The sequence below is a fragment of the Papilio xuthus genome, unplaced genomic scaffold, assembly GCF_000836235.2.
Source record: "Papilio xuthus unplaced genomic scaffold, Pxut_1.1 DF827714.1, whole genome shotgun sequence".
NCBI lineage: Eukaryota > Metazoa > Arthropoda > Insecta > Lepidoptera > Papilionidae > Papilio > Papilio xuthus.
This window is the reverse complement of record NW_013530935.1, coordinates 3199706-3221738: the sequence shown is the minus strand read 5'-3', so window position 1 is coordinate 3221738 and position 22033 is coordinate 3199706. Positions and strand designations below refer to the sequence as shown.

The 22033-nt window shown below is 32.4% G+C and overlaps 1 protein-coding gene across 4 annotated transcripts in view; it reads left to right on the top strand.

Moving 5' to 3' along the window:
* Nucleotides 1-22033, top strand: part of Gcy (receptor type guanylyl cyclase) — a 66798-nt gene that overhangs the window by 37336 nt on the left and 7429 nt on the right. For 2 of the 4 annotated variants that reach the window (XM_013310652.1, XM_013310651.1), the window contains exons 2-11: nt 4423-5408; nt 5498-5691; nt 6978-7194; nt 8646-8760; nt 9151-9298; nt 9789-9987; nt 11682-11773; nt 18164-18302; nt 21293-21374; nt 21812-21935. In XM_013310652.1, the coding sequence (XP_013166106.1) occupies nt 4487-5408; nt 5498-5691; nt 6978-7194; nt 8646-8760; nt 9151-9298; nt 9789-9987; nt 11682-11773; nt 18164-18302; nt 21293-21374; nt 21812-21935 (2232 nt within the window). In that variant the 5' untranslated portion in view covers nt 4423-4486. Of the gene's footprint in view, nt 1-4417; nt 5409-5497; nt 5692-6977; nt 7195-8645; nt 8761-9150; nt 9299-9788; nt 9988-11681; nt 11774-18163; nt 18303-21292; nt 21375-21811; nt 21936-22033 lie in introns of all 4 variants that reach the window. The other 2 variants (XM_013310650.1, XM_013310649.1) reach the window with 1 other exon arrangement.

Below are 22033 nucleotides of genomic sequence, written 5' to 3'. Positions count from 1 at the left end.
ATTAAAATTTTCAGACCTACTCAATATGCTCAGAAAATTTCATGAGAATCGGTCAAGCCGTTTCGGAGGAGTATGGGAACGAAAATTGTGACACGAGAATTTTATATATAAGATGACGACGATCGAAACATTTTTGTACCTTATGAATTTTCGGATTATTGGTTTAAGTCATCCTTAATCTGGTTAAGCGGTCATGCTCAGATACGGTCGAAAATAGTTACTTTAGTTAATAATTGTAAATCTATTGTTATTGCAACGTATATAATCAGATTAATTCATGCATACAGCATTAACATCGTCGTAGTTACATAGCAAGGCCACAAACAATAGTGTACATAATGTACCTACAAATACAATCTTACTAATATTATAAATGTGAATGTTTGGAAGTACGGATAGATGGATGTTTGTTAGAAGATATCTTCAGAACGACTGCATGGATCTCGCTGAAATTTAGCATAGATGTATATCATAGTCTGGAAGAACAAAGAGGCTTATAATTATTTTTTTATTGCTGCATGGAAGGAGTCGCGTGAGGCAACTAGTACATCATAGTTACGATTTACTTGAATAGTAATGTTTAATAGTTTTTATGGAATGCAGGATGTTGCATAATTTATATACATGTTTATTTATAATACAATCACGTGTTTCTAGAATGTTATAAAATACTTTGTCTACGATATAAATGCGACTACAGCGTACTTTGATACCGATATAAATGTACGCATAACATTATGTTAAGCTATATTATTACTAGAAAATAAACTAACGTTATTTTTAAACATACAACAATGGTAGAGTCTACAAAAGTATTCGTTACTGCTAGACATATAATATACCATAGACCACATAGAAGACAGGCGGGAATTGATAGTATATCCGCGTCTCAACTGACGTCAGTATGCCAGAGGCCAACATTTTAATCCTCTTCCCCTTTCCACACTTTTTTGGAAGTGAAATTGAATCTGGTTAGGGAAGGGAAGTTTAAAGTTTTTCTCTGCCGATCAATGATAGGCAACTTATCATATGGTCGTCTGCAGTTTTGCCATCCTATATCTTACTAATATCTTATATTATAATATATTGGAAGGATGTTTGTTTGAAGGTATCTCTAAAACGGCTGCATGGATCTCGATAAAATTTGGCATGATGAACACAGCCTGGAAGAACACATAGGCTACTAATTAATTTTTTTTTAATACGCGCGGACGGCGTCGCGGACGATAGCTAGTAAAATAATGTAGTATTTACTAAAGAATTTTTTATTTAATTTATTAAGGAATGCATTGATAAACTTAAGACGTATCACTTAAATTAGAAAATAAACTTATAAGTTGCGTAAATGAATTTGTTTTTAGTTAATTGATTATTTAGTTTTCAAACTTCATCTAATCCAAAAACCTTTCAAAATTGTTTGATAAAATGTTTGCCCAGACTTGGTGTCTTAAGACATCATTTCAGTAATGTACCAAGCCAATTTAATTTAACTTATAAGTATAAGAAAGTGCTTTTATGAAAATTAATTTTAACTTGATAAAGTCGTTTTGACAAAATTATGTTTATTAATAGCGACTATTTCTTTTTAATGATAATATTTTTACCTCTCTACTTCCAATCTACAATTTTCTTGTTGGACTTTGCTTACACATTAACCAATTTGGAGTTAACATGTACTTTTTACAAATTAATGAATTTTTAGTTTAACGGTATAAGATTTTTTTACGATTTAATTTTTTGTTTAATATATTTTTGGAATTAGTAAATATTTTTAAAACGAGATAATAAGCTTTTGGGATATTCGGATAGTGTTTCGAACCTCCACAGGTTAAAGGACAAGAAGATTATGATGATGTATATCCCATTGATATACTATATACCATATAATATTATTTATCTTACTAATATTATAAAGCCGTATGTTTAGATAGATGGATATTTGAAGATATCTCCAGACCAGCTGCATGGATATCGCTGAAATTTGGTATACATATAGAACATAGTCTAGAAGGACACATAGTCTACTAATTATTATTTTTTAGTTCCTTGCGGACGGAGTCGCGGGCGACCGCTAGTTGATTATATTCTTCACTTCCTAAGCAATGTATTTGTAGAAATGTGTATAATAAGTATAATATATTATGTAAACACGCTCATTAATTCCAAGGTCAATTACTATAATGATAACACATTCAACAGCTCAATTGATGCAACAATTTATCAAGAGCAAGTGTAAAAATGTGAAAAGTTAAATTAAACTTTGTTTCAATCAAATAAAGCTCAATTTTACTTGTTCTCTCCGGTCTGTGTGCACGGACCCTAACAGGAACGTGTTACACTAATTGTTGTTTCAGTTTTGTCAATGTGCATGACAGAGATGACGGTATGTTTTTGTATAATTGTTTCAGTAGTGGAAATTCATTGTTAAACAAAAACATTGCTGTAACACACTACGTAAATAACGGAGATAGGAAACAAAGAGCATTCAAGTTCAAATATTGAATGTCAGTATCTAGGAAATATAATTCATTGTTAATTCCACCGCAACTACGATTAAACGTAGTAATCGAACTGACATATAGATCCATAGTATGTTATATAATTATATTTTATTGAAAGTTTAGACATTTATTAATTAAAATCCTTTGGCGCGAATGGCCCGCTTACATTACCAAGTCAAGTGTCAGAATCGTTAGTAAGGGGACATTGACGTTGACATTTTAGTAAGGCTAGTGTTGTGCCAGTACACCGGCACAATGTCGGATTTTCTTCCTAACAAAAGGGATTACAATTATTATATAGCAAATATATTGAAATTTCAAACAGGACTATTCTCTCCAGTTTTCCAGAACTTATTTACTTCGTTAAGTAATCTTAATCAAAAACTGCTATGATACAATAAACTGTTCAAAAGTTGTGAATAAAAAAAAGAAAAAACAAAATTTTATTTCCACTTTCAAATTGTATCACACGATAGCAATCCGTCACTGTTCGTTAAAATTCCTGTACCCATACATCCTGGAAAGGATTATGTTTGAGATAATTTTAATTTGACTTGTCGTGCGCACGTCATATTACCACTTTTAATTATACTTAATACTCGATTAAAATTCGTATACAACGGTATATAAATTTCATTACTTATGATGGTAAGAAAACAATCCAATCATTAATCTTTTTTTTTTCTCCGATCGACACATGCGAGTTTTTGAATTTCCATTGTGATACCGTAGAACCTAAAATATCTGAACCAATTTTGACAAGTCCGGAGACATTCGATTCATATTTTTTAACTCAATACTATGGTCGTCATTTTTTTTATTTCCATCCAGTTATTATAATTGATTCGTGACGCACAAATACAACTGCTTTATGGTTAAAGAACCTCCCAGTTTATAAGTCGTTAATTGGTTTTTTGTTCAAATAGTTCAATTTTTAATAGATGAATTAATTGATGGATTAAATTAATGTTTAATAAATAAAATCTCCTCATCTCGCATAAATCAATTAATTGATTACAAAATCAAATAAACATAAATTTAATTCTAATCTTACGGTTGAAAAAAATTAAAAAAAAAGCTCTGCTAAGATTATTTAGAAATAAGGCATTTCGTCAGATAGACGGACACCAAGGTGATCCTATAAGGGTTCCGTTTCTTTCGTTTAGAGGTACGGAACCCTAAAAATTATGGTATTTGCGATCAATTGAGAACTTTGTGTATTGACTTGTATACATTGTTTTGCACATGGTACAAAATTTAATTACTTCCTTTATTAGCGTTCTATTTTTGTTGAGCTATTAATGCAGCAGTCGGTACTGAAGTACGGTAATTTCAATTCTAAATATGTTAATAATAAAACCATAGATTACGTTTTTAAAACTTAGACATAAAGGCCATTGATAGTTATTTAGTTTTAGTAGTTAGTATTTAACTACTTTTATAAATACCCTCATTTTTTTTCCTTAACTATGAAGATAAAAAACGTTAATTATTATAAATTTAGTTATATCTTTATATATATAATTCTTCTGTGCGTGTGTATGTCACTGAATTTCTCTCAAACGACTGGACCGATTTTGATGAAATTTTTTGTGTGTGTTCAAGGGGATCTGGGAATGGTTTAGATTCACAATTTTGTCTGCTGTACAATTTTGATTAATTTTTAATTTATTAGTAGTTGTTGATTTTGGAATGTTTTACATTGGATCCGACAGACGGCGCTATCATCGCAGTGTCAAATTTTTTCAGTCAGTTTCAATTTAAAGACGTGTAGACAGGACAACGTTTGTCGGGTCCGCTAGTTTTTTTATAAAACTGTAACGTCTATATTAAAAACATTTAAAGTGATAATCGAGCCTACTGATGTTTTTTTTTAAAACCAACGATCATCGCATTTATAAACTTATCTTTTAAAGATTAGGAATGTGTGAGTGAAAAAAAAACTTAAAGTGATTCAAGAAAATGAGATAAACCGCAGCAGGAAAATGTTAAAGAAGTTCGTGGAAGCGATACTTCTTAAAATTACTAGTGGAATATTCAGAACAACAAGGAAGGTAGCAAGGAAGGTATACTCAAGTCGCTCCAATTTCAAAAGAAGACGAAATAAAGAGGATTCAATTGAAAACTATGTTAATGAAACAAAGCACAATCAGTACTTGGACAATACTCAAGCACACGAGGTTAAAAATCAAACGAATTTTATGAAGAATGTAAAAATACCCAAATTTCTATTCCTCTTAATTTTCTACGTATGTCTTTTTAATGTGATAATTTCGTGTGATGTTAATGTAAATAATATAAATATAAAAGCAAATAAAGACGTATATAAGTTACCCTTGAGCAATACATTTAACAAAGAAAAAACAAAAATAAATCTTGACCAACCAAAGTTACAAGTCCATGAAAAGTATTTGAGAAAGGGCCGTGCATCTTTGCATGAAGAATCAGAAGAAGAGAAACCTGATAAGTACGTCAATAGCGGTGCACAAGATCTCGATAAATATTACAATTATTACAAAAATAAGGAAGAGTTTATAAATTCCACGGAATATCCTAAAAATTTATTAGTATTAAATAATATTTATGACAATGCTCATGCGATTGGTTACCCTCATGACTTAGCGAGCAGTCCTTATTTTGTTAAGAGGACTAATTTTAATTTAAGACCCGAAAGGCATCAATTCGATGAAAAGATAGTGAAATTTGGAGTACTGTTATCAGAAGACCCTACACAAGTGTTCTCGCTAGCTAAAGTTCTTCCAATAGTAGAAATGGCAGCAGTAGCAGTAACAAAAGAGGATGGTCCATTACCGGAATGGAAAATTTTAGTCGATTATAGAGATACAAGATGTTCGTCTGTTGACGGACCTTTGGCAGCTTTTGAGTTTTATGTTAATGGTTCTGCTGGTAAGTAATATAATAGTAATAAATAATTTTAGGTCTTATTTACTTTTTCATAGTAAATTTTTGCTTTTAAAATAACGTGTCTTTTGTAGATGCATTTATTGGCCCGGGGTGCGAATATGTGATAGCCCCAGTCGCTAGATATGCTGGTCCGTGGAGGATTCCAGTGCTGACTGCTGGGGGACAGGCAGAAGCATTTGGATACAAGCAACCAAGCTACCAAACCCTCACAAGAATGATGGGGAGCTATACACAAGCAGGAGTAGCTATTAGAAAAGTTTTTGAGGTAATTAGAAAGCGAATCTTAAAAAGTTTGTGTACTGAATGTTGTATTGTGTTATTGGTGATTTATTTTTTTGGTTTAAAATATTTTTTTACGTGTGTTGTGTTTTATTTTTATGAACGTTCTGGATTTTGGCTTGCTCATTTTTTCTTTATAAAATTATAGTAAAATTACTCGCCATTTTCATTTTTGTTTGGACTTTAAACCGAGACATTTATAACCTAAGTTAAGCTTGGAAATACAATATCTACAAAGGCTAAAAGTCAAGTATATTTTTATAACCATTATTTACTTTATTTGAAATTATTTTATTTTAAATAAGTTTGAATTTTTTCACACACAAAATCAAATTTAAATACAATATTGAAATTCGTTAGATTTTCTAGTATTTGACCAATGACATATGACATATTTATCTGTTGGCACGGTGAAAATATTCATAGCATTTTTTTCATTTTCACTTTGTTCAGTTTAAAACTAGCTGTAATGCCATAAGAATTTATTAAAATATCTTCAGAAACATCTCAAGAATAATATTATATAATAAGTTTAATTTTTTGTTCTCAAGAGTTTTATTTTTTTGTTCGCAACTGCTTCTATTCAGTATAGTTAATTTAAATTCTATATGAAACAAGCTACGCGAACTTTATAACAATATCCAAAGAGTAACACAATACTACTCTTGCGAAACTCAGGCTCACATTTCAGAACCGATAGTTTTTGTTAAATTTAGTACCTTTAAAACATTTTTTATTAGAATGAAATTTTTTGGGACCTGGAACTGAGTTGTCTTCATTAAAATATTTCGAAGTTATGAGAACATTTCTATTTGCTCTTTTGCCATTAAAATTGTGTTAAGTTTTGAATGACTAGAATTTAGTAAGAGAACTAACCATTCTATATGAATTTTTGTTTACCCATACTTGGTTGTTTCGAATTACTGAATGACTTTGATTCAATAGAAAAAGGTAGAGGTTTTTTGGTATTTTTATTATTTTTTTGTGATGCCTTAAGTGGTTGATATACGTACGTATATTATTTAATTCAACATTTTTGTAAGATAGGCCTTCTATTCTCTTCTCACTTTTCTGCCTTTTAGTGCTTAAGTCAATGCTTAAAGCAAATAACATCTACCTAAATGACCTTTGTCAGGCAATGATCATAAAATTGTATTAATTATTTACATATTTTCAATTATTATTTCTATATCTAATTTGTTTTGTTCCATAGAACTAAATATACACATATGTACATCAGAGTAAAATTTCTTTATTTTCTTCTTGTTGCAGGAATTTAATTGGCGTAAGCTGGGCATGCTGTACCACAACAATGACCCCGCATCTGGAAAGGGGAACAGTCCATGCTACCTAACTCTTAGCGCCGTGTTCTCCGTCCTTTTGAAGAAGAATTCCGGATCATCTATACCAAACATACCGTTCGATGAAACGGTGACAAATACAACAGTCATTAAGGAATTGCTTACGAATCTCTCGTTAATGACGAGAAGTGAGTATGTGAGAAATATCTCAAACAAAAAGATCTGTTTCATTTTAAACCTTTTTCCTCATAGGTTATATTTACATTCTTGTTAATTCAGCATCTACTGATAAACTTTTTGGTCAATTTTGTAAATTAGTCCCTCTTTACATTCCAGAGAATTTTTCATAAATGTTAATGTATATCTACGGGTCCACTTTTACGTAATTAAAATTCTTTTGTAAAGCGGTTTTGTTAGAACGAATATTTATTTATATTGTCAATGTAAATGTCGGACAAAACATTTCTTTGGGAGAGTGACACATTGTTCAGTGAACATTTTTTAACTGCCACACTTAATTGCTCACTAAGGAGACTCTCTGTAGTCTACTTTGTACACATTTTTTTGTTCCAAATCTAAATAAGGTAGACCATTTACGACTTTGAATGTGAAAACAAAAACAACAAAAAAATTGTAATTTTTCAGTTTAGATACATCTCGAAGAATTTTTTTTTAATTTTTTGTAACATGCCAGCAAAAACCTTTAAAAAATGATAACTTAATGATTTTATGCAAATTTATGTATATTGATTATTTACGATTATGAACAGTTACATTTGTGATACTAATTTTTGAGAAATAACTTTCTCACAGCTGTCTCGAACCAAAAAGCTAGCTAATTCGTGGGAACTACATTATGTCTTCTAACATGCACTATATAATGTGGGGACAAATTCTTAACTTCGTGATTTGGAATTTGCTTTCTTCAGTGGTGATCGTGTCATGGTGATCAGTTGTAACATTAGGAATACCATTTCTTCTCGGGATTTAAAACTTTTAGTCCTTCATTCATCCAATGTTTTATAAAGTTTTTGATATTTCCCGTGGATTCCTAAATGAATTGTCTATTATTAGGTAATTTTACACATTAATTAGAATTCCTTGGCTTTCGTTACAAAGTCCAGTGTCAGAATGATTAGTGAGGGGACACAAACGACGACATTTTAGTAAGGCTAGTGTTGGGTACACTGCTACATTTTCGGATTTTCTTCCTAACAGTAATTAACCTATACCTTATTTCAAATTTGGTTAGAGTTATTAGAAAATTAATTTCGTTACACAATTTCCAACCGCGTAAGATTCTTAAACACCACTTTAAATAAACGACGTAATTTTAATTTTTAAATGTTATAAAGTCATTAATATTTAAAGCACTAAATCATTACTTTTTGCATAAAATTTTTTTGATAAGCTGTTTGGTAATTTGTTGAATTACTTCGTCGGTTCCAAAACGTTTGTATTTTTATAATACAGGAGCCTCTTTCGCATTTGAGCTTCTACTTTGTTGTCATAACCGTGAATTCCACTGCAAAAAAGCTAGATTGATACATATAGCTGTCTCTGTTTTTCACAAAGATTATAATAGGAATGGCAATATATTTGTGTGGTTCTTTTATTAAATCAATGACTTTTGTTGCAGTTGTTGTGGTCTGCGCTAACCCGAGCACGGTCAGGGAAATAATGCTAGCCGCTGATGAACTGAACATGGTGTCATCTGGAGAATACGTATTTTTCAACATCGAACTTTTTTCAAAGTAAATAAGTATTTTATTTATTACATTAAAAGAGACGCATTAGCACAGATTGTAATAGGGAAGTGACGCTGCCCATAGACACGTACAAGAGACCCAAAGGAGATACAGTAAGAGGATATATCCCCTTCCTATCCGTCCCCTTCTCAACCTAATTCATTATCTCTTCTTATGCATGTAATAAAAGAGTGGTAAGGGGAAGAGGATATATATATATAATTAAATAAAATGCTATTATTACGAATACACAATTCTTAACTGTATATCTATCCGCGTACTCCTGTATTTTTTAAAGGAAAAAAAAAACAAAGTGTCAACAGTCAAATTTACATTTTTTTATAATATTTTAGACAAGACAATCCGTTTTATTTACCTACTTACATTTTTACACAGCTTAGCATCCGCGTCATCAAAAGAACCATGGAAGATAGAAGGGGACACAGAAGAAAGAAACGAGCGAGCTCGACGTGCATACAGCGCGGTGCTAACGGTCACCAGCCCTGCACCAGAAAAAAAAGAATACCTCGAATTCTCTGATAAGGTTAGATAACAGTCAAATAATCCGTAAGTGAAAAGCCACATGGTCGCGCCGGTACAAGAATGGACAATTCTAAGGCTATGCATAAAGACTTACTAGTTTTTACAATTCGCCAATCATTTGCTGTGGTGCCATCCGCGTCCAGTGGCATCTCACTATCACAGAGGACATATATTATGGGTTTCTATGTTGTGCAGATTTTTTAAATGTCACCTTCAATTAAGGCACAGAGCTGCCACTCCCTAAACCTTGTCATATTTTCATCCCTTATATCTTTGAGATAAAATAAGTAATAATATATTTGTAGTATATTTAGCAGTAGGATCACTGTAAATACAGGATATCGAAGCGAACCCTCGCTTGGAGTACTAGGATTGCATAGAAAAGAAATCCGTAATATACTCTACTCTGGGTAACGGAGTGTATGCATTTTTAGATGTTTTATTTTCGTGTCTATCATAAGTCGTATGTGAACAAATAATTTGTTTTATAGGTAAAGGATCTAGCGGCTACGAAGTACAATTACACATTTGGCAAGGGGGAGATGGTGTCGACATTCGTTGCAGCTTTCTACGACGCCGTGTTGCTGTACGCTCTTGCACTCAACGATACTTTGAGCCAGTCCGCCGACCCGAGGGGTCAGCTAGATGGGTCGGCTGTTATTCGCAACATGTGGAATAGAACCTTTCAAGGTAAATCGTTGAAACATTGACTACCTATTTACCCTAACGGTAAAAAGGATGATTTTCTCAGAATAGAGCCAATTATTTAATGGTTTTAATATAAAATGGTCGGTTTGTCCGGTGCAATACCACGACCACACAGAGGAAAGGCGTAAAATAGAAGCAGTTCCGCGTTTTGTCTGATAAGTGTGGTACCCGAGGCGTAATTTTGGTACTCTTACCCTTCCCTTTGTCTTATAAGTAAAGGTAGGCAACGCATCTGTAATTGCGTATGTCTATGGGCCACGCTCGCTTCGCTATTTCAGCGATTTCAGGTGGCCGTTCGCTCGTTTGCCACCTTATGATATAAAAAAAAACAATTGGAAATTAAGTCAGTCCGAATGTGTTAAATATATTACAGTATTTCAACATGACATTGAATCGAAAAATACTTCTTAATTTTGAAGAAACGTGTAATTTTTTTTTCTTTAAATCTCTATCCAACAAAAAAGATAGACGTGAAGGCCACGTGTTACGAAATGGTTCCTGTAGCGGAGGCCGAGCTAGCAAATGTGCGCAATTTATGCACATATTTATGTATAGTATATTCAAAGTCTCTTATGCTAAACATGCTCTTGAATGAGCGCATTCGGTGCACATCCTCTAAAGCAATGATACTATTTTTATATTGCCATGTACAAAAAAATGTTTGAATCTATATGGCTATTTATGAGTTAATCGAGTATCATGAACAATATTATTCAATACTCCATAGAGTCATAAAAGAGAAGTAATAACATTAAGAAGAGTAATTTATACATGTAACTCGCAACTTACTCTTAAACCAATTAACCAAATCTAACGTAATTGACCTACAGTTACCACCAAAAATCAAAAACTAATGATTGGTCGTTTCCATGAATGTATATTCGATACGGAGTTATCCAGGATTTGATGTTTTTTCCATTACGGTGTAAACGGAAATTCCAACTACCCACGTAATTTTATAACGATCATTGACGCCACTATTTGTTTAAATGAGAATAAGAAGTATAGACATTAAAAGGATGAACTGCGGTTATATTTTAACAAAAGTAGACAGTTTAAACAGGCTAGCTGTTGATAAGTTATTTGCTACAAGATTTTCGAAAGTGTACAAACGAGGCAACTATCCGAAAGAAAACAGAGGGTAAATAGTTATATCATACCTATTTTCCTCGGGGGAACCGCCAAAAGATACCCTGCCTTCTGGGGGAAAGACTATGTGAGACTTGACTCACCAAAACCACCTCGGTGGATGGCCACCGGAGAGTCCCGGGATCTCCAAAGGGACGCCTTGGTATTCTCTGCACAGGGCTTCTACACAACCCACGGAAGATACACCTCTCTTGTCCTCACGTATATTATATAATACCTAAGGTAGTGGAATTTTTTAATTACGCTAACGTAGCAAAAATATATTTTTGCGAATCGTACTATTGTTAATTTTACCTCTTTCTAAAAAGTAATTTCTTGAATCTATAAAGTTAGGGCAAGTAGTTGATTAATCCACCGTGCCCTAGGTTGTTGGCAACGCTGCCGCTTTGCAGTTCACAGCCAAGCTCGGTTTGTTTCGGGTATCCTCCCTGGTAATTTGGCGCATTGTGGACGCCCTCTGCCCCACTACGGGGACATAGGACTTTAAGTCAACGACGACTTTATCTCTAAACGTACTTTTGTTTTAGGTATAACCGGGGAGGTTATAATTGATGCAAATGGCGATCGCGTGGCTTCGTACTCTCTATTGGACATGAACCCAAACACCAGTAAATTTGAGGTAAGTGTACTATTTTGTTAAAAGTTAAATTGCAATTCAACAAGGAAATAAGTTAATGCTTTGCGATTTTTTCTCATCATAATTATATTTGTAACCATATCTTGTGAGTGTAGTTTAAAATACTAGTAACTGTATTTGGTAACAAGGATAATATTTAGTACCTAAGCGACAGTCTCTGCCCCGACTAATCTTTGTAAGATGGTTTTTATCGAAAGCAATATATAGTAATATATATAGTTTTTTGCTCTATGTCATATAATAATCTATTGAAAGAGTACGCGAGCTCAAAGTTTTCATAAGAACTTTTGGTTTTTATTGAAAAATACTTGTCGCATACCACTCCGTCTTCGTCGATTAATAATAATTCAATCAGTAGCAGTAGTATGTGTTCCTCCAGACTATGTTCTACATCTATGAGATTCAGCTAGATCCATGCAGCAATTCTGGAGATACCTTCTAACACACGTCCGTTCATCCAAATATTCGCGTTACTAACATTAGTAAGAAGTAAGATCCATCAATATGCAAACTTTAAAAATCAAATCTCAATATAAAATCTGATCTTACGATTAATAAGATGACCGAAATAGATAAAAAAATTGTTAGCTTTATATGGCTTATTCAGTTATTTAGTTCATTAATTAAATAAAATAGTATGAACAAGATACAAATCTTGTAGTTAATTACAAAATTACCTTGTAAGTAGTACGTGATAACATGCTTACATTATCATACGTTAATTATACCAATATCCTGTTATAAAAACTGATACTTTCTACCGTTTCCATTGGAAGAAAACATGTATAAAAGCATGCTGTAACTATCTTACTTCTTACTAATATTATAAATGCGAATGTTTACATGGATGTTTGTTCGAAGGTATCTTCGGAACGGCTGAATGGATCTTGCTGTAGTTTGGCATAAATATAGAACATAGTCTGGAAGTACGCAGGCTTCTTATCAACCGGTTTTTTTAATCCGCGGACAGAGTCGCGGGCGACAGCTAGTCCTGTTATGAAAACTAAGACTTTTGTTGTAAATATTTAATATGTACGATTTCTACATATCTATGAATATATATATCAATTATTGGAGTGTATGTGTGTTAGTCCATCAAAAAAAATCATATTTCGTTCACAACATAATGTATTTGCGTTGCTATTTTTTTTAATTTGTGCGTCGATAACGAAAAACCATCTTTATTATTTTTGTCTGTCTGTCTTCGCAAGGCCGCGTTTATTCTGGATGATGTCAGGAACAGCTGGACCAATTTTGACAGGAATTTAAATATAGGCATGTGGAAATATTGTATGGTAGTCTTTTTATTCTTCGCTAACAAAGTCACGGGCGACCGCTAGTATATTACATATAGATATATAATATGTATATATTTTATACATAACTAGGTGTCGCCCGCGACTTCGTCCGCGCGAAATTAAAAATAAACATAATTATTAGCCTATGTGTCTACAATATGTTCTACATCTATGTCAAATTTCAGAGAATCCATTCAGCCGTTTATATGAGATAAAGAAAAAGGCTGTTTTTAGTATTTTACAGAAATTATTCCAATTTTGCTCATCTTTTGAACCTACTGTAGACCTCCAGGAATATTTCAAGATAAGATAAATCCATTCAGCCGTTCTCGATTTTTAGCGAGACTAACGAACAGCAATTTATTTCTAATACATAATATGTGTCATATACAGACCTCACGATGGAATATATAGTTACTTGTAAATTCTTGTAACATATCTTTGTTCTGCGTTTAACCCTTTCTTCTACAAAAGTGTACATTTACCTCGACGACCACTTTTACACTCGTCACGTGACACAGATTTCGAAATGGGTGAATGTTAGTTGTCATGTTCATTGAAACGGTTGCATAATTCTGTATCAATTCCAGTACTTCTTACGTTGCTAAAACCAGTGTACTTAAGTTACTAAAAATAAAACTTTAATTAAAATGAAACTGATTCATTGACCTGATTGACAAAATAAAGTAAAAAAAATGCTTAATAAGGTGAATGATATCAGTGATATTTGAGAAGTTTTAAGGTAATAAAATTCGAAGTATATTTTCACACGAAAGTCAATTTTCAAAGTGAATGCAGTAAAAACAAAAATTAAAAGTAAAAAAAAAATATTGTGTGCGTTCATAATTTTGTGTATTTTACAACTTCCTTGAGTTGACAATTGCAACAAAATGTTACTAAAACAGAATTAACGGACATTTAAAGGCAAAACGGACCTTCTATAGAAATAAGAAATTATAAAAAAGCAATCCTAAGAGTTTTAACCTTATAGTACTGTAATCACAGACTTATAAGATTGATGTTTTTTATGGTTAAAAAAAGGTTAAAACAAACATGTTTGTATCATTAATTTATACACTAAAAATGCCTAAATGAGATTGTCAGTCGGTGTCTTTTCTATTGAATCTTAATTCTTACTTATACATATTATAAATGCGAATGTTTGGATGTATGGATGGATGTTTGTTTGTAGGTATCTCGCTGAAATTCGGCATAGATGTAGAACAAAGTCTGGAAGAACACATAGGCAACAGAGGTAGTGTCAAACTTATATAAAAACGGCTTAACACTCACGTATATTCGTCTGGTGGCGGCACTGAATAGTTTCGAGCCCATCGGGGCCAACCAAACTAGTCGGTGCCGCCACCGGACAAATATACGTGAGTGTTTACCAATTTTTATATAAGTTCATTATAATGTCTCACGAAAGTTTGAATAATTTAAAAGTTAGTGTTTTTTAATTCCGTGCGGACGGAGTCGCGGGCGACAGCTTGTTTGTTTATACAATGATTCGACAGTACAATATTAAAATTATGGATGTTTATAAAAGGATAAGGCTTGAAAAGTTAATCTCTGTTTAACTCACCAGGTTACGGTGAGTTACGTTGTTTAATTAATTTATTCCAAAACGGCTACACTCACGTGTATTAAGTCCGGCATCGGCACATATTATATAAACAGTGGTCAACCGCAACTTCGTCAGCGCGTCATTAAAAAAAACGGCTAAGTTACTTTGCATAATAAGTTCAGCCGTTTCGGAGATTACCAAGAACCAACGCGGAATTGCGATTGCGACTAAACATCGCAAATCGATCTTGTTTTCGAAATACTTTGTTTTACTGTATATAGCGGTCGTCCGCGACTCCGTCCGCGCGGAAATAATAAAAAACATTATTAGTAGCCTATGTGTTCTTTCAGACTAAGTTCTATACGTATGCCAAATTTCTTTGACATCTGTTCAGCCATTCCGGAGATACCATCAAACAAACATCCATCCATACATCTATCTAAACAATCGCCTATTATATTAGTAAGAAAGACATTACTAAGAAAGGCTACTAATAATGTTTTTCTATTCAATTCCGCGGGGACCAAGTCGCAGGCGACAGCTAGTTAGATTATAAATGTGCCGACAACGTGGGTTGTAGTAAACATGTCTTTTCACTGAAATACTAAAATAAATCTCGTGATAAATAGAATATTGCAAATTCTTTAACACCTGCTTATGACGCGTGTAGAAATTTTATGTCATATAGTCCGACAAGTTTGTTTGACCCGGTGGCCATAAGAGCTACTCTGTCAGTATAAAAAAGTGTCATACTTATCGTATAATAGCAGTTTTGTCATTTTTGTAAGTTATCATTTTCTATGTCTAAGTAGGTTTTACATATTGACTATTAGAATTAACTGCGATTGCAGCGCCTACTCACCGGACCCAATAAGATTGTCTGACTATAACGTAATTTGCAACCATGTGGAGGGTTCACTCAAAACTGATACAAAGTGAACACAAATCTAGAAAAAGAAATTAAACGAACTTTAAAAAGCAATGTTAGCCTTCACGAGTAAGGAAAATAATAAATATTGCTCTACCAAAAGAGGTAGAGTAGTAAATTTGATGAATCTTCTTGATTTTTTAGACATCGAGAGATTTCAAAATAGTTTCCCAATAAAACTTTAGCATTTGCACTTTCGCGTACCCGATAAACCTTCTACTTAGTTCGCAACGAATAATACCTTATTTTTTTTTATTTAATGTTGCTTTGTACTTACAATATTGAAATTAAACAGTGACTGTTGGTTTCTGAGACCAAAATCTCGGTTTCAAAATTTAAAACATATTGTAATCTCTCTTTTTTCAAAGATGAAAGACAGGGATGACTATATATTTAATACAGAGTTTTTGGTGTCTGAAACCCATAGTAAGAGATGTAGGTCAGGACCGTGCAAAATGTTCAGTTTTTTGTCATTTTATATATTTTAAATTTGCTGCAATCTTAAATTGAATTAAAGTTATCTTAAAAACAACGTTTCATGGTCAGTAGCCCTTTCATTTTCGGCATTATTTTAAGGAATTTTGTTGTTCTCTATAATATTTTTTTTTATTTATTATCCTGACATACGAATTATAGTTCCTTATTATTTTATAGTTCTACTAGCTGCTGTTCACGGCTTTGTTCACATTTTTATATATTTTTTGATCTTCTATAATAATGTTAAGTCGTAGTTCCATTGCTGAAAGATTTCATGTTGACATCTGTTTTTCTTTTAAAAGAAAATGATCGGGATGACATTATGCTTTATATAAACGCAGAACAAAAACAAAAAAGTAGCTTATAATATGCCTGCGCACGGCAACTACTTTTCTGTCAAAGTCCCGTCAAAATCTGTCCAGGCGGTATGGAGATTACCCGAAACAAACGCGTCTTAGCGAAAGACAGACAGACAGAAATTTAAAAAATTGATTTTCTTTATCAGATACTCCAATATATTGTGTATAAAATATGATTTTATTTTCTAAATTACATACAGACACTCCAATTTTGCAAATATGTATATAGATATAGATTTCTTTAATGGAAACGGAGATTAAATGCATGTCAAATAAATTAAAAATTTCCATAACTAATTGTATGAACATTTAAAAAGAAACATGTCCAAGGTCAACTGGGTGAAACTACATGTCATGTTTTTTTTTCCAAAAAAAAAATCATTTATTTTATATGATTAATTAATTTAAATAAAATATGGTCTATCAATGTATGAGTAATTGTATAGTTATTAAAATACTTGCTATTAAACGAGAGATACAAGTGTTTATCGGATTGAAGTGAACATAATTTGTCGAATCAAAATTGGACCACCAACTATGTTGTAGAAAAAAAATGAAATTCATTCTCTTACCTTATACAATGGACAACAGAAACTTATTAAATCAATAGTGTTAAAATTAAATAATTGTTATAAAACTCTACTGTGACAGATTCTAATAAGATTATAGAAATAAACAACATATTAGTAACATACAACGTAACAAGTAACATATCTTACACGAATGGCCCACTGGTATGCGTGTGATCGTGGTATTTCATTAGTCCAGTGAAATACCCCCATCACACCGACAGGCGTGAAGTTGAAGTAATTCCGCGTTGCATTCGCTAAATGTGTGCTGGAGGCATATTGTAATCCTCTAGAGAGAGATGTATAGGAAGGTGCAAGGTGGCCTCTCTCTGTGCGTCCTATCCATTGTAGATGTGCAAAAGCAAATATCTATGGGCCACATTAGTTCGCTAATTTGGTTAAATTCAGATGACCGTTTGATCATTTGTCACCATAACCTATAAAAAATTATGTTGATATTGTTGCTTAATTATGTGATGATCTTTTTATACTATTTTGAATCCTGTATTGATGATTTGTCGTGTTCTGCTCCTTATTAATAGTACCAAAAAAAACTATTTTTAAACAATTAATTATCTATTGATGATATGAATTACAAAACAATACTTGGAAGTGTAACAAATGTTATAATAATTTAAAACTGTTTTACTAAACTTCAATATTATTCGTATTTGCGAATATTTGGAATGCCGTATGGAAATATTAGGCTAAAATTGAATTGGAACTCGATCACATGTTGCGGTATTGGTTCTGACCTGTGTTATTGCTTTAGCTTAACATTGTAACATGTTTAGTAAAGGTAGAGAACACGTTCAAATATAAAAGCACTTTGCAAATTATTACATCGATTTTTTTAAGATCGTTTAACAAGAATCGGCAAAAAACAATAATAATTTTGAATTGTTGTTAATAAATCGTTCATCAATATTTGAAAGAAAAACAATGGAACATCGTTATTTTTTTTCTTTACTTTTTAATAATCCTAATCTCTACAGGCACATACATATATATCAATAGATAAGACATTACGAAGTACATTCGTTCAAAAAGTTGCATCCATACAAAGAGACAATTCAATTAAGTGACATTTAGGGATAATGCTTAAAATATATTTGAATTAAAATAAAATATCCGTTCTGTAATAAGTATTATAATGAAATCTCTTTGTTTGCAGGTCGTCGCAACTTACATAGCGGCAAATTCGTCTCTACAATTCATCGCAAACCGTCCGATTCACTGGGCCGGGGGGCGGACCACCCCTCCACCAGACACTCCCGAGTGTGGTTTTGACGGGTCCCTTTGCCCCGACAACTGTAAGTGGAATTATCACTTATTATATTAACCAGCTGAAGAGTACGACATATTTTAACCGCCATTTTAATGAAGGTTCATAACGATCCATCTAAATTTTACTCGACAGCTATGAATGTTGGTATACAAGTATGTTTATAGTAAGAATGTATTACGTTAGTATAGTACTTTTTAGATATCTTGGCGGCTTATAAATTTAGAGTCACTACGTAGAACACTATATTAGATGTAACGGGAAGTTGCGGAATGCGGAGACAGAGCCGCCAAAATATCTGAAAATAACTATACTCAATTGCATTGTAACCGCCTGTACCCGTAACGAATTGACCGGTTTTCAAGTATAAGATGTCATTCAATTTACATAAGTAAACTTATCGTGGGTTTCTGAGACCGAAATCTCTATATAAAACATTTCGTCCTCCCTGCCCTTGACAAATACAGAGATAAAAATATCATTTAAAGGGGATTTTTGTCTCAGAAATCCACAGTTACTCTCGCTTCTTAGTTTTGTAATTAAATTTAACTTAACTAATCATTACGTAGGCTGAACTTCGATCTGCAATCTTTTACAAAAAAAAATGGAAAAAAATTCAGGTTTCGCGTAGTGTTAAATAGCGTGAGGCGAGTTCTTGCCAATAATAATTAAACGCCCAAAAAATTAATATAACAAGTGTAAATTATTAATTGAATTACACTTTTAAAACTTAAATAATTAATAACGTGTCAAAAATTACCTACATAAGCATAAGTTGACCAAAATTGAAAATAAAGGTAGGTATAAAGTCAAAAAGTAGTGAGAACACTTTTTTGATTATAATTTTATAACCATTAAAAAAATATGCAGTGTTTTATATAGGCTGTTAAAAAAAATAAAAAAGTTACTTTTAATAAGCGATTTCATACGAGTAATATAAAAGTTAAAATCTTTATAGAACCACTAACTGTGGGTTTCTTAAACCAGAATCTCCGTTTAAAACATATTGTTTTCTCTGTTATATCAAATACAAAGACAGGGATAACGATATATTTTATACACAGATTTTGCTCTCAGGAACTCACAGTAACTAAATAAAAATTAACTAGTAACTTTTCGTTCCCATACTCCTCCGAAACGGCTTGACCGATTCTCATGAAATTTTGTTAGCATATTGAGTAGGTCTGAGTATCGGCCATCATCCATTTTTAATCCCGCGCGGACGGAGTCGCGGGCGACAGCTAGTCACATATATAATTGTCAATAACTTTTAAATCTTAATTATTTTTTTATCTAATCATTATTTGATCTAACTTTATACTACGACCAAAATGAAGTAACTTTACAGCAAAATATACTACATATATAATAATATATTTCATAATAATAATCTTATAATCTGAAAACAAGCTTCAATTCAAAAACGATGATTGCGATAAAGCACCAACTACAAACCCCTTTGAAGTTTCTCGCTGTTAAATACCAAGATTAATTCACGCGAAATTACTATTAACACGATGTCTTCCCTTAATATGCAAAAGCTTTGAATGAAAACATCAATAGAAATTCTATCCTATTTTGTTTTCAATGTTATTTGGTAAAAACATTAAACGATAGAATAGTTTCACAATGATTTTTTTATCTTAAAAATTGTTTTAAAATTTAATTATTTTTAAAACCAAAATTAAGAAATATTATGTTTAACTAAAAATGGTTTTATAAGCTTTTTTTATACTTTAACCAATACGTGCATTCAAATGATAAAAAATAAATTAAGAAATAAATTAGACATTTATTTCGACACGTAATTTTTGGTTACATGCCCTAAAGGTATCGTGATTCTGTATACCCGGTATTAAACTAAATTAAGAAAGATAATAATCTCTTTCCTTTAAGAATTGTAATACTTTATCTTGGCTCCTAATTAACTGTGGTAACATTAAATCCATTAAACTGACAACTGATAAGTTTAAATCAAGATATATCAAAGGTTTCTGTATAATTACGTTGCTTTAGGATTATAACATTCTTAGTCAGAAATTGGCTTTATTTTGCTCATATTATTAACAAAATTAAGTAATAGAAGACGATATTAAATTCTAGTTAGTATAATTAAGCTTTCGTTATTAAACATTCTGTAGGTAAAATCTTCCTTAGATAGATTGAAATTTTATTTCACGATATAGAATAACTTTCGATTTTTGTAAGGAACTGTGTATTTTAACTGTCTATACATTTTTCTTAGGACAGAATCTTCATATATATTATTTTGACGTAAGAAATAATTGTATCAATATAAATCGTTGGCCATCGAAAGTTTTTAATATAAAGTCGCCTCCCACAAAATATGTGTGAAAACTTTTCCAAACCACGACCAATTAAAAGTTAATTTAAAAAAAAGTGTAAAAAGTTCTCGAAAATATAACTTTTTAAAAAGGCAAACAATCGAGTCAGCGTTTATGCGAACCATATTGCTACAGGCGCTTAATAAGCTGAATATTATAAAAAACATACTTGAGTCTAGTTCTAAATTTAATTTTTTATTTTTATCTACAAAAGAGTATAGAGGTTTTCAACCTCCCTAATACGAAGTAAAATAATCTACAAATATTTCATCCAATTATCCTTCCGTCGTAGAAATCCCAAAGTGGACTTAGGTCTGGCTGGCTTGACATTCATACTACAAAGGGCTAATAAATATGTAGTAGGATGCTATTATCTGGGGAGTCTCCCAAAGGGAGACTAGGTAAGACGCTGTACTTTGTATAATATGTCACCAACAAATAGTGTGCGCTAAAGTAGCTAGCTAAGTAAAGACAACTAAGTAGCATACGAAGAGTTCTGAGCGAACTTATAATTTCTACACTCAATAAAGATTCGCATCATTCGAAGCTACTGATGGCATTGGACCTCCAATGTATTGTCACTTTTACAATATTCAGGGGGCAAATAATAAATCATGTATTTGTATGTATATAATATAGTTACGTAAGTTCCTTACTCTACTTTTTGTTCCAGCGCTACCAGTATACGCGATATTAAGCATCGTACTCAGCTCTGTTGTGGTGATCTTAGCAATTTTATCAGTATTTATTTATAGGTAAGTGTTACAAAAACATAATAAATTTTAAAACTTTTCGGACTTTTTACTAATATATTTATATACGATAAGAAAGTACCAGGGTAGCAGAGCTATCGTAAAACATCGGAACTTTCGTGCATTACCGATCTTTAGTGCGTGGTTTCATGAAGTGCCCTAAGTTGTATCGGCTGAAAATATCGCTGGAAACCGATCATTGTACAAAGTTTATCGCGACAAGATATGCCTCCTACACCCTAATGATAATAACGATGTAATTTTGTGTCTCTATTTTTCTACTACACAAAGTTTAATTAACCTTGGGTTTCTAAGTGTAAAATTCCCGTTTAAAACATACTATACTCTACCCTGTTTTGTTAAAGATAATGACAGGGTGAGATATGATTTATACATAGATTTTGGTCTTAGAAACCTAAAATGCTTCTATTGTGTATTAGGCATTACAAGCTGGAAGCAGAGATAGCGATGATGACATGGCGTGTGAGCTGGAGCGACGTGCTACTGCCGGGCGGCAAGCTGCGCGGCAGCATGCACTCGCTTGCACGAAGGTACAGCTCTGGGGTGAGTTGCACTTCATCTTACTGTACTGTGACCAAGTGGCCAGGGTCGTCATATGAAGCGCTCGGGTCTGTTAGTCTGTAAAAGTCGTTCGTCCATTA